We start from the raw sequence: 20,748 nt of genomic DNA, 5'->3' as shown, positions 1-20,748 counted from the left end.
CCTTTGCCAGATATATGCTTTGCAAATATATTATTCCTAACTTTATAACTTGATTTGGAGATAATTGATATCCCATCAATGACTCTTTGATTCAGGGTTATGTTATAGCTCTGTAAGTCTTAAATTTCTTTTACTTGTGCACTGTAGTATTCAATGAAAGAATGTTGTAGGTATTTTGTTAAAATTATCTCTTAAATATCTCATGGAGAAAGCCCCCTGTACCATTGTGTATTGATTGCAGGTTCTCATGAAATTGCCCAGCAGGGCTCAAACTTGCAATCTTCCTTCCTCAGTCTCCCAGAATGCTGGGATTATAGGTAGGTATTCACCACCATACCAGTAGGCAGAAATATACCTCTTCTTTTCTAAGATTAAATCCCATTATCTAGATTCTCTTTTCTAAGATTAATTCCTCTAGTGTAGCTTCAAGTGTAATCTTCCCCTCATTTCACTCCAAACAAAAAAAGCAAGCAAATAGAAAATTTTATAACATCTTTCTAATTACCCAAATTTCTAATGTGGAGGAAATTAAAGTTCTGACTCTGGGGAAGGCTAGGAAGAGTGTGTAAGCTGTGACATGCCTCCACTCCACCTCCCCTCCAGTACTCAGCCTTCCTTTTCCCCTGCTCTTTCACCTCTCTCCCTCTTCCTCACACTGGTCAGGATTTTTATGGCTTACCAGGTGTGGTGGCACACATTTGTAATCCCAGCAGCTCTGAAGCCCAGGTCAGGAGGATTATAAGTTTGAGGCCAACCTGGACAATTTAATGAGACCCTGTCTCAAAAAAATAAAAAGGGCTCAATAGTTACCCCTGGCTGGATTCAATTCTCAGTGTTAAAAAAAAATAAAAGATTCCTATGATTCATAATCTGAAGATAACACAACTAAAATAGATATCAATACTAAGCGTCATAATTTTCCTGTTATATTGGAACCAATGTTATTATACAGGTTTCTATAAGAAATTTTTTTTGAGGGCTGGGGATTTAGCTCAGTGGTTTCATCGCCTGCTGTGCAAGTGCAAGGACCCGAGTTCGATCCCCCGTACCAAAAAAAAAAAAACCCAAGAAATTTTTTTTTGATACCGGGGATGGAACTTGGGTCCTTGCACTTGCATAGCAGGCGGCGAAACCACTGAGCTAAATCCCCGGCCCTCCTGAAAGAACTTTTTGAAAGTGACACACATTTTGTTTTCTGATTGTAATATAAATGCATGTTCAACAACAACAACAACAAAACTCTACCTGGGGATTTAGCTCAGTGGTGCTGCCGCCTGCCTCCCAAGTGCAAGGTCCCGAGTTTGATCGCTGGTACCAAAAGAAAAAAAAAAAAAAAACTCTAAAGCTGGGAAGGTAGCTTAGTGGTAGAGTACTGACCTAGCATGTCTGATGCCCTGTGTTCCATCCCCAACACCATAGAACAAAAATCAAAAGACAGAGAAGAAAACTCATCTCCCACCTAAAGATAGTCCCAGTTAACATTTTGGTGGATGTCTTTTGAGACGTTTTTTTCCTATATGTATTTCTATACATGGTTGATTTTTGTTTTTGTGATAAACAGAAAGGAATTTGACCAGCTAACATCATAGGTGGCTGATAGATTTTTAAGTTAAATTCGAAAGTGTTTATTTTGTAAATAGTTTGTTTTTGGTATTTATAACCTTAGTTTTTATTTTTCAAATCATTTTCTTAAAAGTCAAGATACATCTGAAAAATCTCAGGATTGTGATGTACAGTTTAAAGCAAAGCGTGATTTTCTAATGAGTGGTTTGCCAGATTTGTTGAAACGACAAATTGCAAAGAAAGCTGCTGCACTGGATATGTATAACGCAGTGGGTACCAGTTTCCAGGCAGTTGTTCATATACAGCAAAAGGATGATGGTAAGTTTGTTATTACTGAATATTAACTCTTTTTTAAAGGCCATATGAAAACTGTCTTAAGATGTTTAAAAATGAGGCTAAAGTTTCCTAGACCCATCAATTTTATGGTGAATTTAGTGGGAATTTTTTTTTTGTCTGTTTGTTTTTGTTTTTTAAGAGAGGATCTCCCTGTGTAGTTTGGCCTGGCCTTGAACTCACTTTGTAGGCCAGGGTGGCCTCAAACTCTCAGCTGTCCTCCTGCCTCAGCCTCCCAAGTGCTGGGATTACAGGTGCACGGCACCATGCCCAGCAAGTCGGTATTTTAAAGGTGTGTTTCATCCTCTCTTCCTCAGCTTTAGATTCAATTTACTGAGTGTGAGTACTGGAGAACCAAGAGACCAAAGGGAACCCTACCCCATTCTTTATGTCAGGGTGTGAGGAACCTGGAGTGAATGTTATTCTCTGACAGGTGCTATGGTCTAGAAAGGAAGGCAGTTCCCCTCTGAAATCATAGCCTGTGTGTGACTGGATTAGCTTAAGGGTTTCTCAAGGGGCTGAGGACATTGGTAAGAGTGCGTGCTCAGCGTGCATGAGGCTCTGGATTTGATCCTCAGCACTGTGAAAAAAAAAGAGAAGAAAGAAAGGAAGGAAGGAAGAAAGAAGGAAAGAAATTAAAACATAAGAATTTCTCAGAAGAGCCACAGCTCTGTCCTGACCTGACTATTGTTGAATGTTCAGAGAAAGTCTATTTGCCTGCTTTCCGAAGAAGCTTTGGCTGTTTAGTACCGTATGTCTCTTATGGAATACATATGTAGCAAGTAGTGACTTATACTATGGTATTAGTATTAGCCTGGTCATAATGTAATTCTATTTGTGTACAAATACTGTAGCAACCATAATCTTAGTTTACTTATAATATTTATTTATTTTAGTTTTAAATTGTTATTATTATTTGCATTTTTTGAGACAGGGTTTTGCTATGTAGATCAGTTTGGCCTTGAACATATTATGTAGCCCAACCTGGTCTGGAACTTGTGGCGATACGATCCTCCTGCCTCAGCATCCCAAGTGCTGGGATCACAGGCATGTGCCATCATGCCTGGCTACTTATAATTTTTTTTTTTTTTTGGTAGCAGGGATTGAACTCAGGACCTTGTATTTGCAAGGCAGGAGTGGCACCAATAAGCTAAATCCCTGGCCCTACTTATAATTTTTAATTACTGATAATGTGTAGAGTCTTTTATCATTATTTTGCCATGTTCCTACCTAGAGATGTTTTTGTATTGTGTTTTGTTTTTTTGCAGCCCCAAACAGTTGTGTTCATCTCACTTGGCTTTGAAATTTAGTTTGGTGCATTCCCTCTGCTCATGAATGTGCATTGTGTTCTGTTTTCCTTTCTTTTCCTTTTGTGTTTCTGACCTGATACTTTATGAGTTTTGTTCCGCTTGTCTGACTGTCTGTCTGTCTCTCTTTTGGCGGTACTGGGGATGAAACGTAGGGCCTTCCACATACTAGGCAAGTGCTCTACCACTGAGCTACATCCCAGCCCTGTTCAGCCTCTTTTTTCCTTAGGGGATTTTACAGCCAGTTTTTCTAATAATTTCTTCTGTTTTTTCTTATTTTACCTTCTGCCACTGACCATTTGGTTGATGAAGGCTTTATTGGTGTTCTTCATAGTACAGGATCATATAACATTTCCTCCCTCCTTCCCTCTCTCCTTTCCTCTTTTAGTGCTGGGATTAAACCCAGTTCCTTGAAACTGCTAGGAAAGTGCTCTACCACTGAGCTAAACCCTGTCTATCTCTGTATTTTCTAACAGTATGTTCAACTACAGAAATTAGTTGTGTTTTTCTTCCCTGAATATGATAAACCCATTTTCCAAAAAAACACACAAAAAACCCATTTTCACAGGAGTACTACTGTCATTTACTTTTTCTTTTTCTTTTTTTGGTACTGGGGATCAAACTTGGGACCTTGCACTTTTGAGGGAGGCGGTGGAACCACTATCATTTCTCATTTGTAGGCAGTCACAGAGGGTACCTCGCTCTCTTGCATCCTTAGGAATTATTGAGTATTTACTGTTATCTGGAATTCTTTTGAGCAGATAATTCCTAAACAATTCTAAGAGGTTGAATATTGTAATTATCACCTGTGCTTTACAGATGAAACTATGGTTAGGGATCTTGCCATATTCACAAGGGTAATAAGTGGCAGAATCTGGATTTGAATACAGGTCTGACTTAAAAGTTTAAACTTTAAAGTAGGATGTTAACTGCCCTTTAAATTTTTACCCTGAATATCGAAATGACAGTTTGTTAATATCCACTTGTTTTTAACAGTTGGTAGGGAAGATAGGTAATTTTTCTTAATGGTATTTCTTTCTTTGATACCGGGGATCTATCTCAGGACCTTGTGTTTGCGAGGCAGGCGCAAGGCGCCAAAGCTAAATCCCCAAGCCTTAATGGTATTCCTTGGATGTGAGGATTTTCTTTCCTGTGTACTTACTTGGGTTTGGGGTCCTTCTGTGTTAACTATGCAATTGTAAGTTTTGTTGTTGTTGTTTTATTTATTTTTTGTGTGCTGGGAATGTGTTTGGATACTTGACATTCAGTAAATGCATAGTGTATAAAGTTAATAAAGATATTTGTTCTGTTTTTCTTTAGGGTGTTGGTTATGGCATTTAAAACCACCCTCTTGTCCTCTTTTAACTAAATTTAAAGAACAGGATACAAAAGTAACAGATATTTCCAAACATGTTATTGTTCTTGGTGAATTCTCAACATGGGATTCAAATTTGAACAGTGATTCTGCTGTCATGGTGAGTACTAAAGAGCTCATTACTGTAGAATGTTTCCTTCACATCCTTCAGAGGAAAAAAACTTGAATATCAGCTGTTGGCTCTTGGAGTTCTTTTTTTTCATAGGGTCAAATTTGTTGCTGTTTTATTTTTTGAGACAGGATCTCACTATGTAGTTCAGGATGGCCTTGAACTTATTATGTAGCCCAGGGTGGCCTCAGACTCACAGTAATCCTTCTGCCTCAGTCTTCCAAGCGGTGAGATTACAGGCCTGTGCCACCATACTCGACCCTAGAGTTAAATTTTTAAAAATAATTGATGTACACATTTCCTTTAAATACTGACAGAGCTTTAAAACATCCTAAGATAAGCCAATTTTGAAAATTAATAGCCAACTTTGAAAGAATATTAGATTTTAATATAGCATATTTACACACTTTATTTAGTTTTTTGTTTTGCTTTTCTGGTACTCAGGACCTTGCACTTCCCAGGCAGGTTCGGTGCCACTGAGCTAAATCTCCAGCCCCTTTTTTGGGTTTTTTGAGATAGGGTCTTGCTATGTAGTTCAGGCTGGTCTTGAACTCAGGGTAATCCCCCTGCCTCAGCCTCCCTAGTGCTGGGATTACAGGCATGTGCCACCATGCCCAACTCACATTTAGATACATTATAAGTCAGCATTGTAGTCTAGTAAATATGTAAAGGTCTAATTGAGAGGGAGAAAAACAAAAATATGAACTAAGTCCTTTTTTAAAAAAACTAAATCCGACCGGGGATTTAGCTCAGTGGTTCCACCGCCTGCCTTGCAAGTGGAAGGATCAGAGTTCGATCCCCAGTACCAAAAAAAACAAAACAAAACTAAATCTGTGCCAGGGATTTAGCTCAGTGGTTTCACTGCCTGCTGCGCAAGCGGAAGGACCCGAGTTCGATCCCCAGTACCAAATCAATCAATCAATCCTTCAAAAGCTATGCAAATGCAGCTTTGTGTTTAGTGACTAAAGCTAGTCCTACATAGATCTTGACTTATTATGGACAAAATTATTGATAGTATTAACATTATTAAACAGTATGGATCTGTTATTGTGTCATACTGTTCTTCATTGCAGCATATGAGGACAAGGAATGATTTTTCTAAAGAAGTAAGAAATATTTTGCTGGAGGAAATTAGGTGGTCAAATCCTGAATTTTCTTTGGGAAAATATTTTCCCTTGCTTCTAAAAAAACGAATTGAATACCAGGTACTTTCTGAGTGTCATGGTAAACAAGGTTAGTGGTCATTATTATTATTTATGCTAATATTTAGGTTTTGAAAACATGAAGACTTAGCCTTTGACTCAGAAGTGGCCAAAACATTGCTTACATTGGGCAAAGACAACCATTTACCTAAAGCACAGCAACTTGTACAATGCAGTGTTAATGCCTGCCAGCTTCCAGAGATGCCAACACAAAGATAGCTTTTCCTCATTTACTGAGTTTTGCAGTGTGGGGAATCAAACTCAGGTTTGCGCCACCACTGAGATAGATTCCTAACTCTTAATTTTTTATTTGGAAACAAGGTTTTGCTAAATTGCCCAGGCTGGCCTCACATTCATAATCCTGCCTCAGCCTTCCCAGGAGCTGAGGTTACAGCTGTATGTGTTAACTTGCCCAGTGAAAGATAGCTTTAATTATGTTTGATTATTAATCATTTGTTTGAGGAAAGCCATAGATGAGATCATGTAACTTGTATCTTCATACAGAAGGCTTAGTTTCAGCATGTCAGATTCAATTCTTACCTTTTCATATTAATGTCACACAACTGTTTCTCAGAGGCCATGCTAATCTTCTCTGTATCGTTCCAATTTTAGTAAACAGTATGGAACGCTTCACAAATTTACGTGTCATCCTTGCGCGGATATTTCGAAGTGATATGAAGATTATTGGGTATTGAAAATTGTTTTTGTTGATTAGTAAGCACATGCGTTCTATAATTTCTGAAATAGAAAGTTCACAACTAGAGCCTGATGTCAGTCAAAAAGAAACAAAAAGGAAACGAATGGAAACAGAAACTCAGAAGTCAAAAAGAAAGAAATTAAATGAATATTCAGTAAATCCAGAAAAGATAAGTGAAAAGCCAGAAGAACTTGACAGAAGCAACAACTTTTCTGGTAAAAAGCTAGATTCTTCCGAAGATCTATTTTCTAAAACATTACGGAAGAAACAAACTCCTTTAAGTACAACATGTAAAGTGAAAACAGAAGTAGTAGTGGATACTGATACTCTGATAATAGATGATGACAAAGAGCCTGCAGCAGAAATATCTTCCATTCCTGGTAAGTTAGACGTGTTTTGAAACCCCTTCCCCACCACCCTCTTTGTTTGTTTGTTTGTATTTTCATTGGAGACATGGTCTTTCTGTCTTGCCCAGGCTAGTCTCGAACTCTAGATGCTCCTACCTCAGCCTCCTGAGTAGCTGGGACCACAGGCCTATGACCTGGGACCACAGATCACCATGCCTGGCCTTCTTTTAATTTTGCAACTTTTAAACAATAAATTGTATATAATATAAGTGAAAGCCACACTGATTTTTTTTTTTTTTTCCTGCTTAAATTCTATTAGCAATAATCGGGCTCAGATAAACCTCATTGGCTACGATACTGCCACTGCTCAAAGCTTGCTTAAATTCTTTTATTTGTACATTTTAGGTATACAATACGTTTGCATTTATCATTGGGTACTTGTACCTGTACATGATGTATCTTGGTTCTTATTTTTTCCCCATTCTCTGTGCTCCCTTCCCTATTTACAATGACTTTGTTTCCATTTTTTTGTTTTCTTATAATTTTTCCTTTCCCTTCTTTCCATTCCCCTTCCCCTCCCACCTTCCCTACCCCTTTGGTCCTTTTCTTCCTATTTCAAATTATCAGTTATTCATTTTAATCATTTTAATCCTTATTTACACTTTCAGTTTCTCACACCAGAGAAACTATTTGGTATTTACACATGTGTGTCCTATTTATTTCACTTGGGAGAATGGCTTCAATATGCATCCATTTAGCTATAAATGACTCTAGTTTCTCGTTGTTTATGGCTGAGTAGTACTCCATTTTATAAAAAAAACCCACATCTTCTTTATCCAGTTTCCAGTTGATGGGCACTTGGGCTGTTTCCAAGCTTTAGCTATTACAAACTATGCTGCTATAAACATGCATGCACATATATCTCAGTGGTATAATCCTTTTAATTCTTTTGGGAAGATACCCAGCAGGGGAATAGCTGGGTCAAATGGGTCCTCTAGTCCTAGTTCTTTGAGGTATCTCCACACTGATTTCCACAGTGGTTGCACCACCCTGCACTCCCACCAACAGTGGAGAAGGGTTCCTTTCTCCCACACCCCGGGCAGCATTTGTTATTGGTTGATTTCTTGATAGCAGCCATTCTTTGTGGGGTGAAGTGGAATCTCAGTGTTGTTTTCATCTGCATCTCTCGAATGACCAGTAATGTTGAACAATTTTTCATATATTTATTTGCTGCTTTTACTTCTTTGTCTGAGAAATGTCTGTTGATTTCAGATGCCCATTCTTTTGGGGTTTTTTTTTGGTACCGGGGATCGAACTCGGGTCCTTGCACTTGCGTAGCAGGTGGCGAAACCACTGAGCTAAATCCCCGGCCCCCAGATCCCCATTTTTGAATTGGGTCTTTGAATTTGGGGGGTCTGATTTTTTTCAGTTCTTTATATATTCTAGATAGTAGTCCTTTCTCTGAGGTTAAGCTGCTAAAACTTTTTTTCCCATATTGTAGATTGTCTCTTAGGTCTGTTGGTGGTTTCTCTTGCAGTGCAGAAACTTTTTAATAAGATGAGATCCCAGTTGTTGATTCTTTGTGCTAGTACCTGTGCTACTGAGGTTTTGTTCATAAAGTCTTTTCCTATGCCAATGTCTTCAAGAGTTCTACCTAACTTATCTTCCAGCAAGTTTAGTGTTTCTGTTTTAATATTTAGATCTTTAATCCGTTTTGATCTTAGTTTAGTGCATGGTGATAGATATGGGTCTAGTTTTAATCTTTAAGCCACACTGATTTGAGGCTGACAGCTAACCATATTAACAGATAGGTGTTTAAACTTTGATTTCTCTGTGTGTCTAAATGCATATGCTTAAAAAAAATTTTTTTGTGTGGCTTTGGGGATCAAACCCAAGGACTTGTATGTGCTACCCATTTGCTATCCTACTGAGCTTCACCTCCAGCTCAATACATATGCCTTTTTTTTTTTTTATACAACTAGGAATTAAACCTAGCGTCTTCACACTGAGCTGCATCCCCAATCTTTCTCTCTCTTTTTTTTTTATTACTGGGGATCGAACTTGGAACCTTATGCTTTCGAGTCAGGCGGCGGCACCACTGCTAAATCCCTGGCCTTTGCTTTTTATTTTGAGTCAGGGCCTCACTAGTCCCTAAATGGCCAATGTTGGGCTCGAATTTGCAGTTTTCCTGTCTCAGGCTCCCAAGGTTGCAGTTATAAACATGTACCATCACACCCAGCTACATATGCTTCTATGGAAACATGGGATCGTACTACAAATATAATGTATTTCTCATTATTACACATTTCCAGTCAGTTTAAATATCTTGCCCAGAGTATTTTGTTGAATTGATTTAATTCATCTATTTTTTTTTTTTTTTTTTGGTACCGGGGATTGAACTCAGGTCCTTGGGCTTGCGAGGCAGGTGACGAAACCACTGAACTAAATCCCTGGCCCTAATTCATTCATTTTTATATAAACTTTATGTTTAATACTTGATATGACAAATCACCTATCATTAATTTTTACAAATTTTATTTCTTTATTTTTGGCTTTCTAAGACAGGGTCTTGCTATTTAGTTTAGGCTGGCCTTGGCTCAATATGTATCCCAGGCAGGCCTTGAACTCATGGTAGTCCTCTTGCCTCAGCCTCCAGAGTACTAGGATTATAGGCATCCACCACCACACCTATTATTAATTTTTATACTATTGTTGTGAACTTAGTTTACTAACTAAACTATTAGTTACTTTACCCCCATAAAACCCATAGAGATTTTGATTTTACATTACTTTGTAGATTACATTGGTAAGAATGAGCATCTTTAGTATATTCAGCCTTCTCTATTAGGAGTGTAACATTCATCTCTTTTTTCTTTTTATTTGATAACTGGGGATTGAACCCGGGGCCTCTCACTGAGCTACATCCCTAGCCCTTTTTATTTTTTATTTTGAGACAGAGTCTTGCTAAGTTGCCCAGGCTGACCTTGAATTTGCAATCCTCATGCTTTAGCCTCCCTAGTAGCTGGGATTACAAATATGCACCATCACCCCCACTGTAATTTGTTCTTTTTAAAATCCAGGTTGACTTGGTAGGATATCTTAATGTTTCTTGTCAGTGGTTAAGAGAGACTCCACTAAGAGTATGCTACCTTTGTTCTTTATATTATTTTTTATGCTAAAAATTGTTTTCCATATTTTATGTTTCTTGAGTGGTTATTACCAGTTTTAATGTGCTCTTCTTTATTTTTTTGGAACTGGGTGTAGAACCCAGACCCTCGTGCATGCCAGCTAAGTGCTTTTTTGTTTTTCATTTTTTCCTTCTATTTTCACTTTTTTCTTGTCTCTTCCTTCCTTTCCCCCTCCCTCCTCCCTTGTTCCCCTTCCCATTTGAACACTTTCTTCCCATTTCCCAACATCCGTTATACATTTCAGTCCTCATTTCCACTTTCAGTTTCTCACACCAGAGAAACAATGTGGTATTTAAACATGTATGTCCGATTTATTTCACTTGAGAGTATGGTCTCAAGGCCCATCCATTTAGCTATGAATGTCTGAAGCTCATTCTTCTTTATGGCAGAGTAGTACTCCATTATATAAAAAAACCCACATCTTCTTTATCCACTTGTGATGTATAGCCAAATGCTCTTCCACTGAGCTGTGTCCTTGGCCTGTATACTTTTTTTTATACCTTACCTATGTTAGGTTTTATGGTGGTTGGTTAGTTTTTTTTTTTTTGGTGGTTAGTTTTTTAGGAGGATTGGATTTTATGTGAAGAATTTTTAATATAGTGTTTTAAAATTACCTTTTTGACATTTTGAAAGCATTAAGATTTCTGCAAATAATTATTGTTACATTATAACAATTTTGTAAATGTCTAGGAATATATGCTTATATCAAGGAATAAATAATATCTTAGTTTTTTTTTTTCTCTTTAGATTCTGGAACTGAAGACATGCTTTGGACAGAAAAGTACCAACCTCAGAATGCCAGTGAACTCATAGGCAATGAGTTAGCTATAAAAAAGTTACATAGGTTGGTGACATTGGTAAAGGAATTGAGAAATAGTTTATGAATTTAGTTTTACTATTTTTTTTTTTTGGTAGCGGGGCTTGAACTTGGGACCTTGCACTTGCCAGGCAGGCGGTGGAATCACTGAGCTAAATCACCGAGCTAAATCCCCGGTCCACTATTTCTTTTATTTAGACTAAAATTTAAAAATTAAAATTGTAAGGTAATGTAATACATGGGAAAATTATTTTAAAAACAAGAATTTTAAGTGAGAAGTTTCTTTTCTCATATTTCTCTTCCCAGAGGTTATAGTAATTGGAACTTTCTTGTTAAACCTTCTAGAAAAAAATTATGTATATCCAGTAGTTTTTTCTTTTCTAACCAGTGGGATCATATTACTTTTAATTCGGGTCCACAGAAAGTTCTGAAAACTGAAAAATTTATTGACTTCATTATATGAAGTTTGTTATAGTCTTTGTCATTCACATTCAGTAGACGTTCAACTTGCCTTTGTAATACCTGAAAAATTGTGGATTTTGAAACTACAGTACTTGGTCAAAGGATTTCATAAGGAATTGTGGACCCATTGTAACAGTTAATATTGTGAATTTGGAACTGTTGCAAGTACTTAAACACTGTTGTACCACCAGTGGTGGGACACGCCTATAATCCTAGCACTTGGAAAGCTGAAGCAGGATCCTGGGAGTTTGAGGCCAGCCTGAACTACCTAGTGACTTTAAGGCTAGCCTGAACTACACAGTGAACCTGTCTCAAAAAAACCAATAAATAGGGCCAGGGATTTAGCTCAGTGGTTCCACCACCTGCCTCACAAGCACAAGGTCCCGAGTTCAATCCCCAGTACCAAAAACAAACAAACAAACAAACCCCCCCCAAAATAAACACAGTTCTTAGTTGATTTTCTTAGTTGATTTAATCCTTAGAACAAAACTGTGAGAGTAGGCCGGGGATTTAGCTCAGTGGCACTGCCCCTGCCTTGAAAGTGCAAGGTCATGAGTTAGATCCCCAGTGCCAAAGAAAACAAACAAACGAAAATTGTGAGAGTAAATACTGTTGTTTTGATCTCTATGAAGAAACAGTCCTAGAAAGGTTATTTTCCAAGGTCACATAGGTAACTCGTGGAAGAGCTGGGATTTACATTCAGATAGTCCCACTCTAGACTAGAAGTTAAACTTTCCACTTGTATTTAGCAGTATATGTTAGGGTTTTTTTGGGGGTTTTTTTTGGTACCAGGGATTAAACTTGGGTCCTTACGCGCAGCAGGTGGTGAAACCACTGAGCTAAATCCCTGGCCCTGTTAGGTATTTTTTATGTCATCACACAATGTACCTCATTCTTTTTCATTGCTGTCTACTGGGGTTTTTTGCTGTGAGTGTGAACTTTTTTTTTTTTTGAACCAGGGATCGAACTCGGGATATTGCACTTGTGAGGCAGGCAGCGTACTGGTTTTTTTTATGTGAATTTACCATAATGTATCCTTTCCCTTACTAGGAAGAACTTTTATGTTTTTCCTTACAAAGCCTAATTTAAACAATATTGCAGTAAATGTTCTTCCACGTATACTCTTGTATATTTAGGCAAAAGTTACTTCATTTTTAAAATATTCATGTCCATGTAAAAATATTTTAGTATTAGTTGATTCAGAGGCACTATGGAGTACGTAAAAACCAGCAATATACCATAACGCCCCCTGCAGTCATTTTAACATAAGGTTTAATGGATATCTATATTCTGTGAATTATTGTCACTAATGTGCATTTTTTTATGACAGCTGGTTGAAAGACTGGAAAAGAAGAGCTGAATTAGAAGAAAGACAGAACTTGAAGGGAAAAAGAGATGAGAAACAGGAAGGTATTTTCCACTATTTCCATTTCACCAAACACTTGCTTGTAGAGTTACATTAGCTAATTTTTTTTTTTTTTTTTTGAGAAAGGGTCTTGATATTTAGTTCAAGCTGGCCTTGAATTTGCTGTGTAGCCCAGTCTGGCCTTGAACTCACAGTGATCCTCCTGCCTCAGCCTTCTTAGTTGCTGGGGTTATAGGCGTGGGCCACCACACTCAGCTTGTTTCGTTTATTTATTTTTCTGTACGGAGATCAAACTCAGGACCTTGCTGTGCTTGCAAGGCAGGCATGGTGCCACTGCGCTAAATCCCCAGCCCTTTTCATTTATTTTTGAAACAGTCTTGTTATATAGCCCAGGCTGGCCTTACACACAAGATCTCTTGCCTCACCCTTCCAAGGGCTGGATTTTGTGGGCATGCGCCACTACGCCTGGCTTAGATTAGCTAAAAATTTTTATGAAATTTCAGAGCTAGTATTTTATATTTAGCTTCTTTTATAAATTCATTTTTCAGCATTTATTGGCAAGAAATTTGAGGGACTTAGTTAAGTAGGTTTCGTGAGGTAGAATTGTTGCCTAAGCTTTGATCACTTCATATGCATTTGAATACTTTTTCAGATTTTTCAGATAGCATAGACTTTCAAGGCAGCTCAGATGAAGAAGAGAGCCGTCTCTGCAACACTGTTCTTATAACAGGGCCAACAGGAGTGGGTAAAACTGCCACAGTGTATGCTTGTGCTCAGGAGCTTGGATTCAAGGTTAGTAACAGGTACAGTGGGAGATGTGAGTGTCATTATTAATGTTATCAGAAAACATAAATCGTTCTGCCTTTTTCTTACATCTTCTTGTAGATATTTGAGGTGAATGCCTCTTCCCAGCGCAGTGGTAGACAAATTCTATCTCAACTGAAAGAAGCTACTCAGTCCCATCAAGTAGACAAACAAGGTGTAAATGCACAAAAGCCCTGTTTTTTTAATAGCTACAGCATAAGCAAGTCACCAAGTAAGTAAGAAAATATGAGAAAATAGTTTTAATTGTCAACATTTTGGCATTAATTTTTTTGTTTCCTGTGCACAGACATGATCGCTTGCTCTTCTTTTTCTCTTTTTTTCCTTCCTTTGCTTGCTTGCTTGCTTGCTTGCTTTTTCTTTCTTTAATACTGTCAGTTCTGTGCTTTGAACTCAAGGCCTTCCACTGAGCTATCGCCTCAGCATTTTTTGACACAGGTTCTCACTAAGTTGACCAACCTGGCCTCAAAATTGAGATTTTCCTGTCCCAGCCTACCAAGTAGTTTTCCTGGACTATTAAAGACAAAATAACCTGAAGACCATTTTACCCCATGTATACTTCAATATATATTTGTAACCAATAAGGGCTTTGCAAAAAGCATAATTACTAAGAATCAAGATATTTCATGTACAGGTACAAATTCCCTATGATGAAGGTCATCATTATGTATATCTAAAATGTACCAATAAAATTAATTTTTTAAAAAAAGGCATAATTACAGGGCCGGGGATTTAGCTCAGTGGTTCCAGCACCTGCCGCGCAAGCACAAGGTCCCGAGTTCGATCTCTGGTACCAAAAACAAAAGCATAATAATAGTAGCATAATCAGACCTAACAAAATTAAATATACTCCTGTCATCTAATACACAGTCTGATTTCAGTTTTCTGTTGTTTCACCTGGTTTATTCAAATCAGGATCTAAACAAGATCATATCTTACCTTTGATTAATGTCTCTTAAACTTTTCATCTCTCCAACAAGTGTAGTCATGTCATTTATTTGTTGAAGAACCTCAGTCATTTGTAATATAACTTCTCGCATTTTGAATTATTGGATGATTGTATCCTTAAGGCAACAGTTAACATATTCCTCTTCCCCGTATTTCTTATAAACTGGTACTTAGATCTGTGGGATTGAGTAGATTCAGGTTCTCTTTTTGTGGCTGGTTTATATGAATCAGCTCAAACTTCTTGTGACATCAGGGTAGGAGACACTTCCCACTTTTAGTGATAATAAGATTGATCAGTGACACTGGCCTTGACCTTCCTATCTTTTTTGTCTCAGCCTCCCAAGTAGCAGGGATTACAGGTATGTGCCACCATGCTTGGCTCATGTATTTAATGTTATTGTAAATGGTACTATTTTATTTTCCAGTTTTTTATTTCTAGTATATAGATTAAAAAGTTGATTACAGCAGGCAGCTGTTATCCTAGCACTTTGGGAGGCTGAGGTAGGAGGATTAAAAGTTCAAGCCCAGTTTGGGCAATTTAGTGAAACCCTAGAAAATTGTGAACATTTTTTAAAAGGTATGGGGATGTAGCTCTGTGTTAAAGCCCTGGGTTCAATTCCCAGAACCACCAAAAAAAAAAAAAGATTAATGAGTTCAAATATTTTCATTCTGACTCATTTATTATAAAATCCTGTATCCCTTGGGCTGGGGATTTAGCTCAGTGGTTTCGCCATCTGCTGTGCAAGCGCAAAGACCCAAGTTCAATCCCCAGTACAAAAAAAAAAAAAAATCCTGTATCCCACTATTCTCTTATTTAATGGTAGTTTGCAGCCATTAAAGATCTTTGTCTAGCAGACTCATTGTGGGAGACTTAAAATAAAGATTTTTTTTTAAATGATTTTGTACATCTCTCAGCTTTTTTGCATTTATTAATTAGAATTCTGAGAAGTACCGTTCTTCATCCACTATTTGGATACTTTGAAATACAGTTTATAGGCATGAGAAATATTTCATTCATTCCTTTACTTTCTAGTTCTTAGAGTCACGGTGTTGTAGTAACCTCCCAAACTGACCAATGAGTTTTAGTTTTTGTGTGTGAGGTGCTAGAGATTGAACCCAGGGCTAAATGCACACTAGGCAAGCACTCTGCCACTGAGGTATATCCTAGCTCTTTTTCAATTTTATTTTAAATGAGGTCTCACTAAAGTGTGTAGGCTAGCCTCAAACTTGTTATCTTCCTCACTTAGCCTTCTGAGTAGCTGGGATTATAGATGTGCACAAGTACATTCAGTAATCAATGAGGTTTTTTGGGTATATTTTACAAAGATTATTATGAACTCATGAATTTGAATATATTTAACACATTTCAATTATTTGTGCTCATTTTTCTTTCTTTTTTTTTTTTGTGGTACTGGGGATCGAACTCAGGATCTTGCGAGGCAGGTGCGGTGCCACTGAGCCAAATCCCTGGCCCTGTGCTCATTTTTATTGCTACTTAAAAATTTTCTTTTTTTAAAATTTTTTTATCACTGATTTTAAGCAATTTGATTATGATGTGGCTAGGTGTAGTTTCCTTCATGTTTCTTCTACTTTTTTGTGGTTCTTGTGTACATGCATTTATAGTTTTCATATTTCTTGTCTATCTTTTGAGACAGGGTCTCGCTGTGTAGTTCAAGCTATCCTTGAACTCATTGTATAGCCCATGTTGGCCTTGAACTTGTGGCGATCCTCTTGTCTCAGCCTCCTGAGTTCTGGGATTACAGGCATGTACCACCACTCCTGGCGGTTTTTATATTTCTTGAAATACTTTTTCTGTCTTGCCATCTCCTTTGGTTTTTTTGAGACAAGGTCAGTGTTTTGGGCTTGTGTTGTGTTTATTTTGTTTGTTTGTTGTTTTTTATTTTGTTACTAGGGATGTTGTGTTTCAGTTTGAATAATTACTGTTTGTGTTTTTTTGTACCAGGGATCGAACTCTGGAACTCTGGTCCCTTGTGCTTTCAAGGCAGGCAGCAGAACCACTGAGCTAAATCCCTGCCTCCTTGAATAATTACTACTAAAATATTTTGTTTGTTTGGCCGGGAGTGGTGGCACACGCCTGTAATCCCAGCACTTGGGAGGCTGAGGAAGGAGGATCACCATGAGTTCGAGGCCAGCCTGGGCTATATAGTGAGTTCAGGGTCAGCCCGAACTACAAAGGGAGGGAGACCCTGCCTCAAAAAACCAATATATATATACATATATATATATTCTTTGTACTTACCATGTCCTCAGTTTTTCCTTATATTTTTGGACCTGTGGACTATTTTATAACAACATACATACATACATACATTTATTTATTTATTTATTTATTTATTTATTTGAAGACAAGGTCTCACTATACTTCAGGCTGGCCTTGAACTCATTATGTAGCCTGGGCTGGCCTCAAACTCATAGCAATCCTCCTGCTTCATCTCCTCTGAGTACTGGGATTACAAGCATGCACCACCATGCCTATTTGTGACATTTCTGAGATGGCTTTTAATTCATTAGTTTCTCTCTGTGGATTATATTTTTCTACTTTGGATGCCTAATAATTTTGATTGCATGTCAGACTTTGTATAATTTGCCTCATTGGTTGCTGGCTATTTCTGAGTCCTGTAACTATCCTTGAACTTCCAGGATATTGTTAAATTACTTGGAAACAATTTAAGATCTTTCAAGCTGTATTGGGCAAGACAATAGCATTTAGACTAGGGCTAATTTTAAACTACTCAGGCAAAACCTTTCTAATCCCCTGGGCTGCCTGTGGGTTGTTAATTATAATACTTTGTACTCTGGTGGGAAGGGAAACTATCCCTAGCTCTCTGTGAGCCTCAGAAATTGTATCCTGTTGTCCTTCACTGATGAAGGCTCAAAACTTGAGAAGATTCTGCAGATTTCTAGAGTTCTTGTTGCACAGCTGTGTCATCTTACATATTTTGTCCTGTGATTTCTGTCTGCCTTGGTTTCCCCAGATACCTAGTACAATCTCCTTGACTCAGGAAAACCTGAACCAGGATTTTCCTCACTGCAATGGCTTGGAAATTCGCTCAAAGCCATAAACCAGTAGGAAAGCCTAGTGTTTACCTTGTTTATTTCTTGGATATCAGGGATCACTGTCCTTTGTTGGATGATGACCAAAGTCTTGAAGATGTTGTTTTGAACATTATATTCAATTGTTTTCCTTTTTAATGTTGTTTCAGATGGTGGTAAATAGAGTCAGCTACTGAATGCTGGAAGAATTCCATCTCTTTTCTTCTAGTGCAAACATATTCCCATCTTTGGCTAGTGGGGAACTATTTTTTTACCTTGTTCCAGCAATCTGATATTTAGAATTATCTCCTTCCCTAAAGGGATGATTCTTTTTGCAGAAAGTTTCTAAAAAATAACATATTAATAAAATTTAGATAATTTTAAAATTTAAAATTTGATTATCTGGGCCAGGGATTTAACTCAGTGGTTCCATGGCCTGCCTCGCAAGTGCAAGGACCTGAGTTCGATCCCCGGTACCAAAAAAAAAAAAAAAAAAATTGATCATCTGAAAATAAAAGTTGACACGTATTTTAAAACAACAAACCAATCTTTGGACTGATACCAGTATATGATCAAGCAATCCTTGGTCTATGTCAAAATAAGAACAAAGTAATGTTTCTTATAAATAGATATCTATGTGATATAAAGAAAAAATTTTCACTCTAAGATTTTGTATCTTATGGTTTTTTGGGGTATTTTTTGGTACCAGGGATTGAACCCAGGTCCTCAGCTTGCGAGGCAGGCGGTGGAACCACTGAGCTAAATCCCCAGCCCTGTATCTTATGGTTTTAAAATTTGTTTTTTAATAAAGTGATGTTAATGTCTGTAACGTTCAAAAATTTTTTTTTTTGGTACCAGGGATCGAACTTGGGTGCTTGTGCTTGCAGGGCAGGCAGTGGCACCACTGAGCTAAATCCCCAGCCCCATTTTCAAAATTTTTAATAAGTTTATTTGATTCAGTAAGTAATATGCAAGGGATATGATAAAAATCTATGGTGATTGAGGAGACAAAGAATGAGACATAGTCAGGAATTATGTATAAGACGGTGAGTGAGGAAGATCTTGCTGGGGAACATTTGATAATTAGGACATATCAGGACTAAATGAAGGTACTTAAAAGCGAAGGAAGGACTTGTGCTGTAGAGTAAATGCCTTGAGTCTTCTGGAGAGTAGAGGCCAACCATATATTTCACTTTGTATCCACCCTCCAAAGCATCTTTAGAAATACATATCATTTTGTTTGGCATGACAGTTTACTATAGGGCTGAACTAAAGTTGGACAATAAAGTTCTATAATGTGCTCAATATATACTGTTAGGATTTTTCCTCCAGCCTCTTCTGACCTCAGGTAGGTGTAGAGATCAGTGGGAGGATTGTGAACATTATTTGTTCAAAATGTCTGTTTCTTTGGAAAAGAGGATCATTTCAAAAGGCTAACCTGACCTTCTATACAGTTAGAATAAATACTATCAGTAATATTTGAGTGTACAGAGTATTTTAATATAAGAATGAAAGAAAATTTCTGTACCTTTAATTTTTACCTGGTAGGAGTAGAAATATAGAATGTAGATAACACTATCTTGCCATCTGTATAATTTTTAGAATGTTTATTTTTAAATCCTTAAATGCAATTTTTTTTTGTAGAAAAATTAAACTCCCCTAAGAAAGTTGTTACATCACCACGGAAACTTCCTCCATCATCACCCAAATGTGGCGGGCAGAAGAGAGCACTTCCCCCTAAAACTTTGGCAAATTACTTTAAAGTATCTTCCAAACCCCAAAATAATGAAGAAGTAGAAGCGCTTCTCAAAAATGATAAAGGTAAAACACTAAAATGCCAAAATAAAATTGATCTTTTAAAATATTCATGACCCATATACATAAAAATACAAACATTTTCATGAGTTCCCCTTTTATAGACAACATCTCACTGTGTAGTTGTTCAGGGTGGCCTTGAACTCACTGTGTAGCCCATGGTGGCCTCAAACTTTCTGTGATCCTCTTGCTTCAGCCTCCCAAGTGCTGGGATTACAGGTGTGTGCCACCATGCCCAGCCAAGTTCTTACTGCTATTTATTTATTTTTTTTGGTACTGGGGATTGAACTTGGGTCCTTGCGCTCGTGCAGCAGGTGGCGAAACCACTGAACTAAATCCCCAGCCCTATTTATTTATTTTTTGCTGATTTTATTTTGGGTGGGGGATACCAGGGATCGAACTCAGGACCTTGCACTTGCGAGGCAGGCAGCAGCACCACTGAGGGGCTTGAACCCAGGACCTTGCGTTTGTGAGGCAGGTGGAACCCCCCCACACCCCTATTGCTTTTCATTAAACTTGATTTCCATTGAAGTCTTATGTACAGGAGTTGTAATGTTCTGTTTCAGTTTTGATAAGGGATTTCAGTTTGAACTTATTCTGTGAAAATATCCAATGTTCTGTTAAAAGTTGACTTTTACCTAAAGTTTTAATATTCTGTTTACCCAGGAATCAAAAATTCTTTGGAACAGAAGCACATTGCTCAGACTAAATCTTCAAATGCAGTAAATTCAAGTGTCGAAGAATCTGGACCTGAAGAGCCCAACAGGAAAAGTGCAACATCTCTCATTCTTTTTGAGGAGGTAGGCTTAGAGTACACATTCATGGTGTCTCCTGGTTTACTATGTATTTTTTAATAAAGAATTATAAAATAACTAAGAAAGCCAGAAACACATATATCTTTTTGAAATTAAAGCAAATAAAACTTAACTTTAGAAGAATTTTTTAGGAAGATGATTAATGCAATTCAGGTTACTAAATATGGTTTGATGGTTATAGAAATAAAAGTCACACCTATCTAGTTATAGGTGGCTGCAATTTTTTTTTAATGTTTAATATTTGACAATTTAAAACATTCTTTTATGGTATAAGACAGGCTTTCAGTATGGGCTATATTCACATTTTTCAAAAATTAATAAATTTTGTCTGACATACAGTATGTCTACATATAGTTAAGTATACATAACTGACATCCAGTAAGTTTGTTACTCATTACATTAATACTGTCATAAATGGTTTGTAGGTTGATGTCATTTTTGATGAAGATGCTGGATTTTTGAATGCAATCAAAACATTTATGGCAACAACTAAACGACCTGTCATCCTTACTACAAGTGGTAGGTATC

The 20,748-nt window shown here is 37.4% G+C and overlaps 2 protein-coding genes, 1 non-coding gene and 1 pseudogene across 4 annotated transcripts in view; 1 reads left to right on the top strand and 3 right to left on the bottom strand.

Moving 5' to 3' along the window:
• Positions 1-20,748, bottom strand: part of Tefm (transcription elongation factor, mitochondrial) — a 74,104-nt gene that overhangs the window by 28,141 nt on the left and 25,215 nt on the right. The gene's annotated exons all lie outside the window — the stretch shown is intronic.
• Positions 1-20,748, top strand: part of Atad5 (ATPase family AAA domain containing 5) — a 53,944-nt gene that overhangs the window by 20,102 nt on the left and 13,094 nt on the right. The window contains exons 7-17 of one of the 2 annotated variants that reach the window (XM_021248887.2): positions 1,697-1,881; positions 4,524-4,678; positions 5,761-5,920; positions 6,637-6,966; positions 10,869-10,965; positions 12,731-12,810; positions 13,419-13,558; positions 13,652-13,802; positions 19,235-19,411; positions 20,072-20,205; positions 20,646-20,739. In XM_021248887.2, the coding sequence (XP_021104546.1) occupies positions 1,697-1,881; positions 4,524-4,678; positions 5,761-5,920; positions 6,637-6,966; positions 10,869-10,965; positions 12,731-12,810; positions 13,419-13,558; positions 13,652-13,802; positions 19,235-19,411; positions 20,072-20,205; positions 20,646-20,739 (1,703 nt within the window). The remainder of the gene's footprint in view (positions 1-1,696; positions 1,882-4,523; positions 4,679-5,760; positions 5,921-6,636; positions 6,967-10,868; positions 10,966-12,730; positions 12,811-13,418; positions 13,559-13,651; positions 13,803-19,234; positions 19,412-20,071; positions 20,206-20,645; positions 20,740-20,748) is intronic. The other variant, XM_021248888.2, reaches the window with a different exon arrangement.
• Positions 6,418-6,524, bottom strand: LOC147823810 (U6 spliceosomal RNA). Its single transcript, XR_015443353.1, has one exon. It is a non-coding gene; the product is annotated as a U6 spliceosomal RNA (small nuclear RNA).
• Positions 7,180-7,308, bottom strand: LOC147823809 (U4 spliceosomal RNA; annotated as a pseudogene).

This window comes from Heterocephalus glaber, unplaced genomic scaffold (genome assembly GCF_053883595.1).
Source record: "Heterocephalus glaber isolate CG9 unplaced genomic scaffold, H.glaber_assembly_v1.0 deba00001564, whole genome shotgun sequence".
NCBI lineage: Eukaryota > Metazoa > Chordata > Mammalia > Rodentia > Bathyergidae > Heterocephalus > Heterocephalus glaber.
This window is presented reverse-complemented; position numbering and strand designations above follow the sequence as displayed.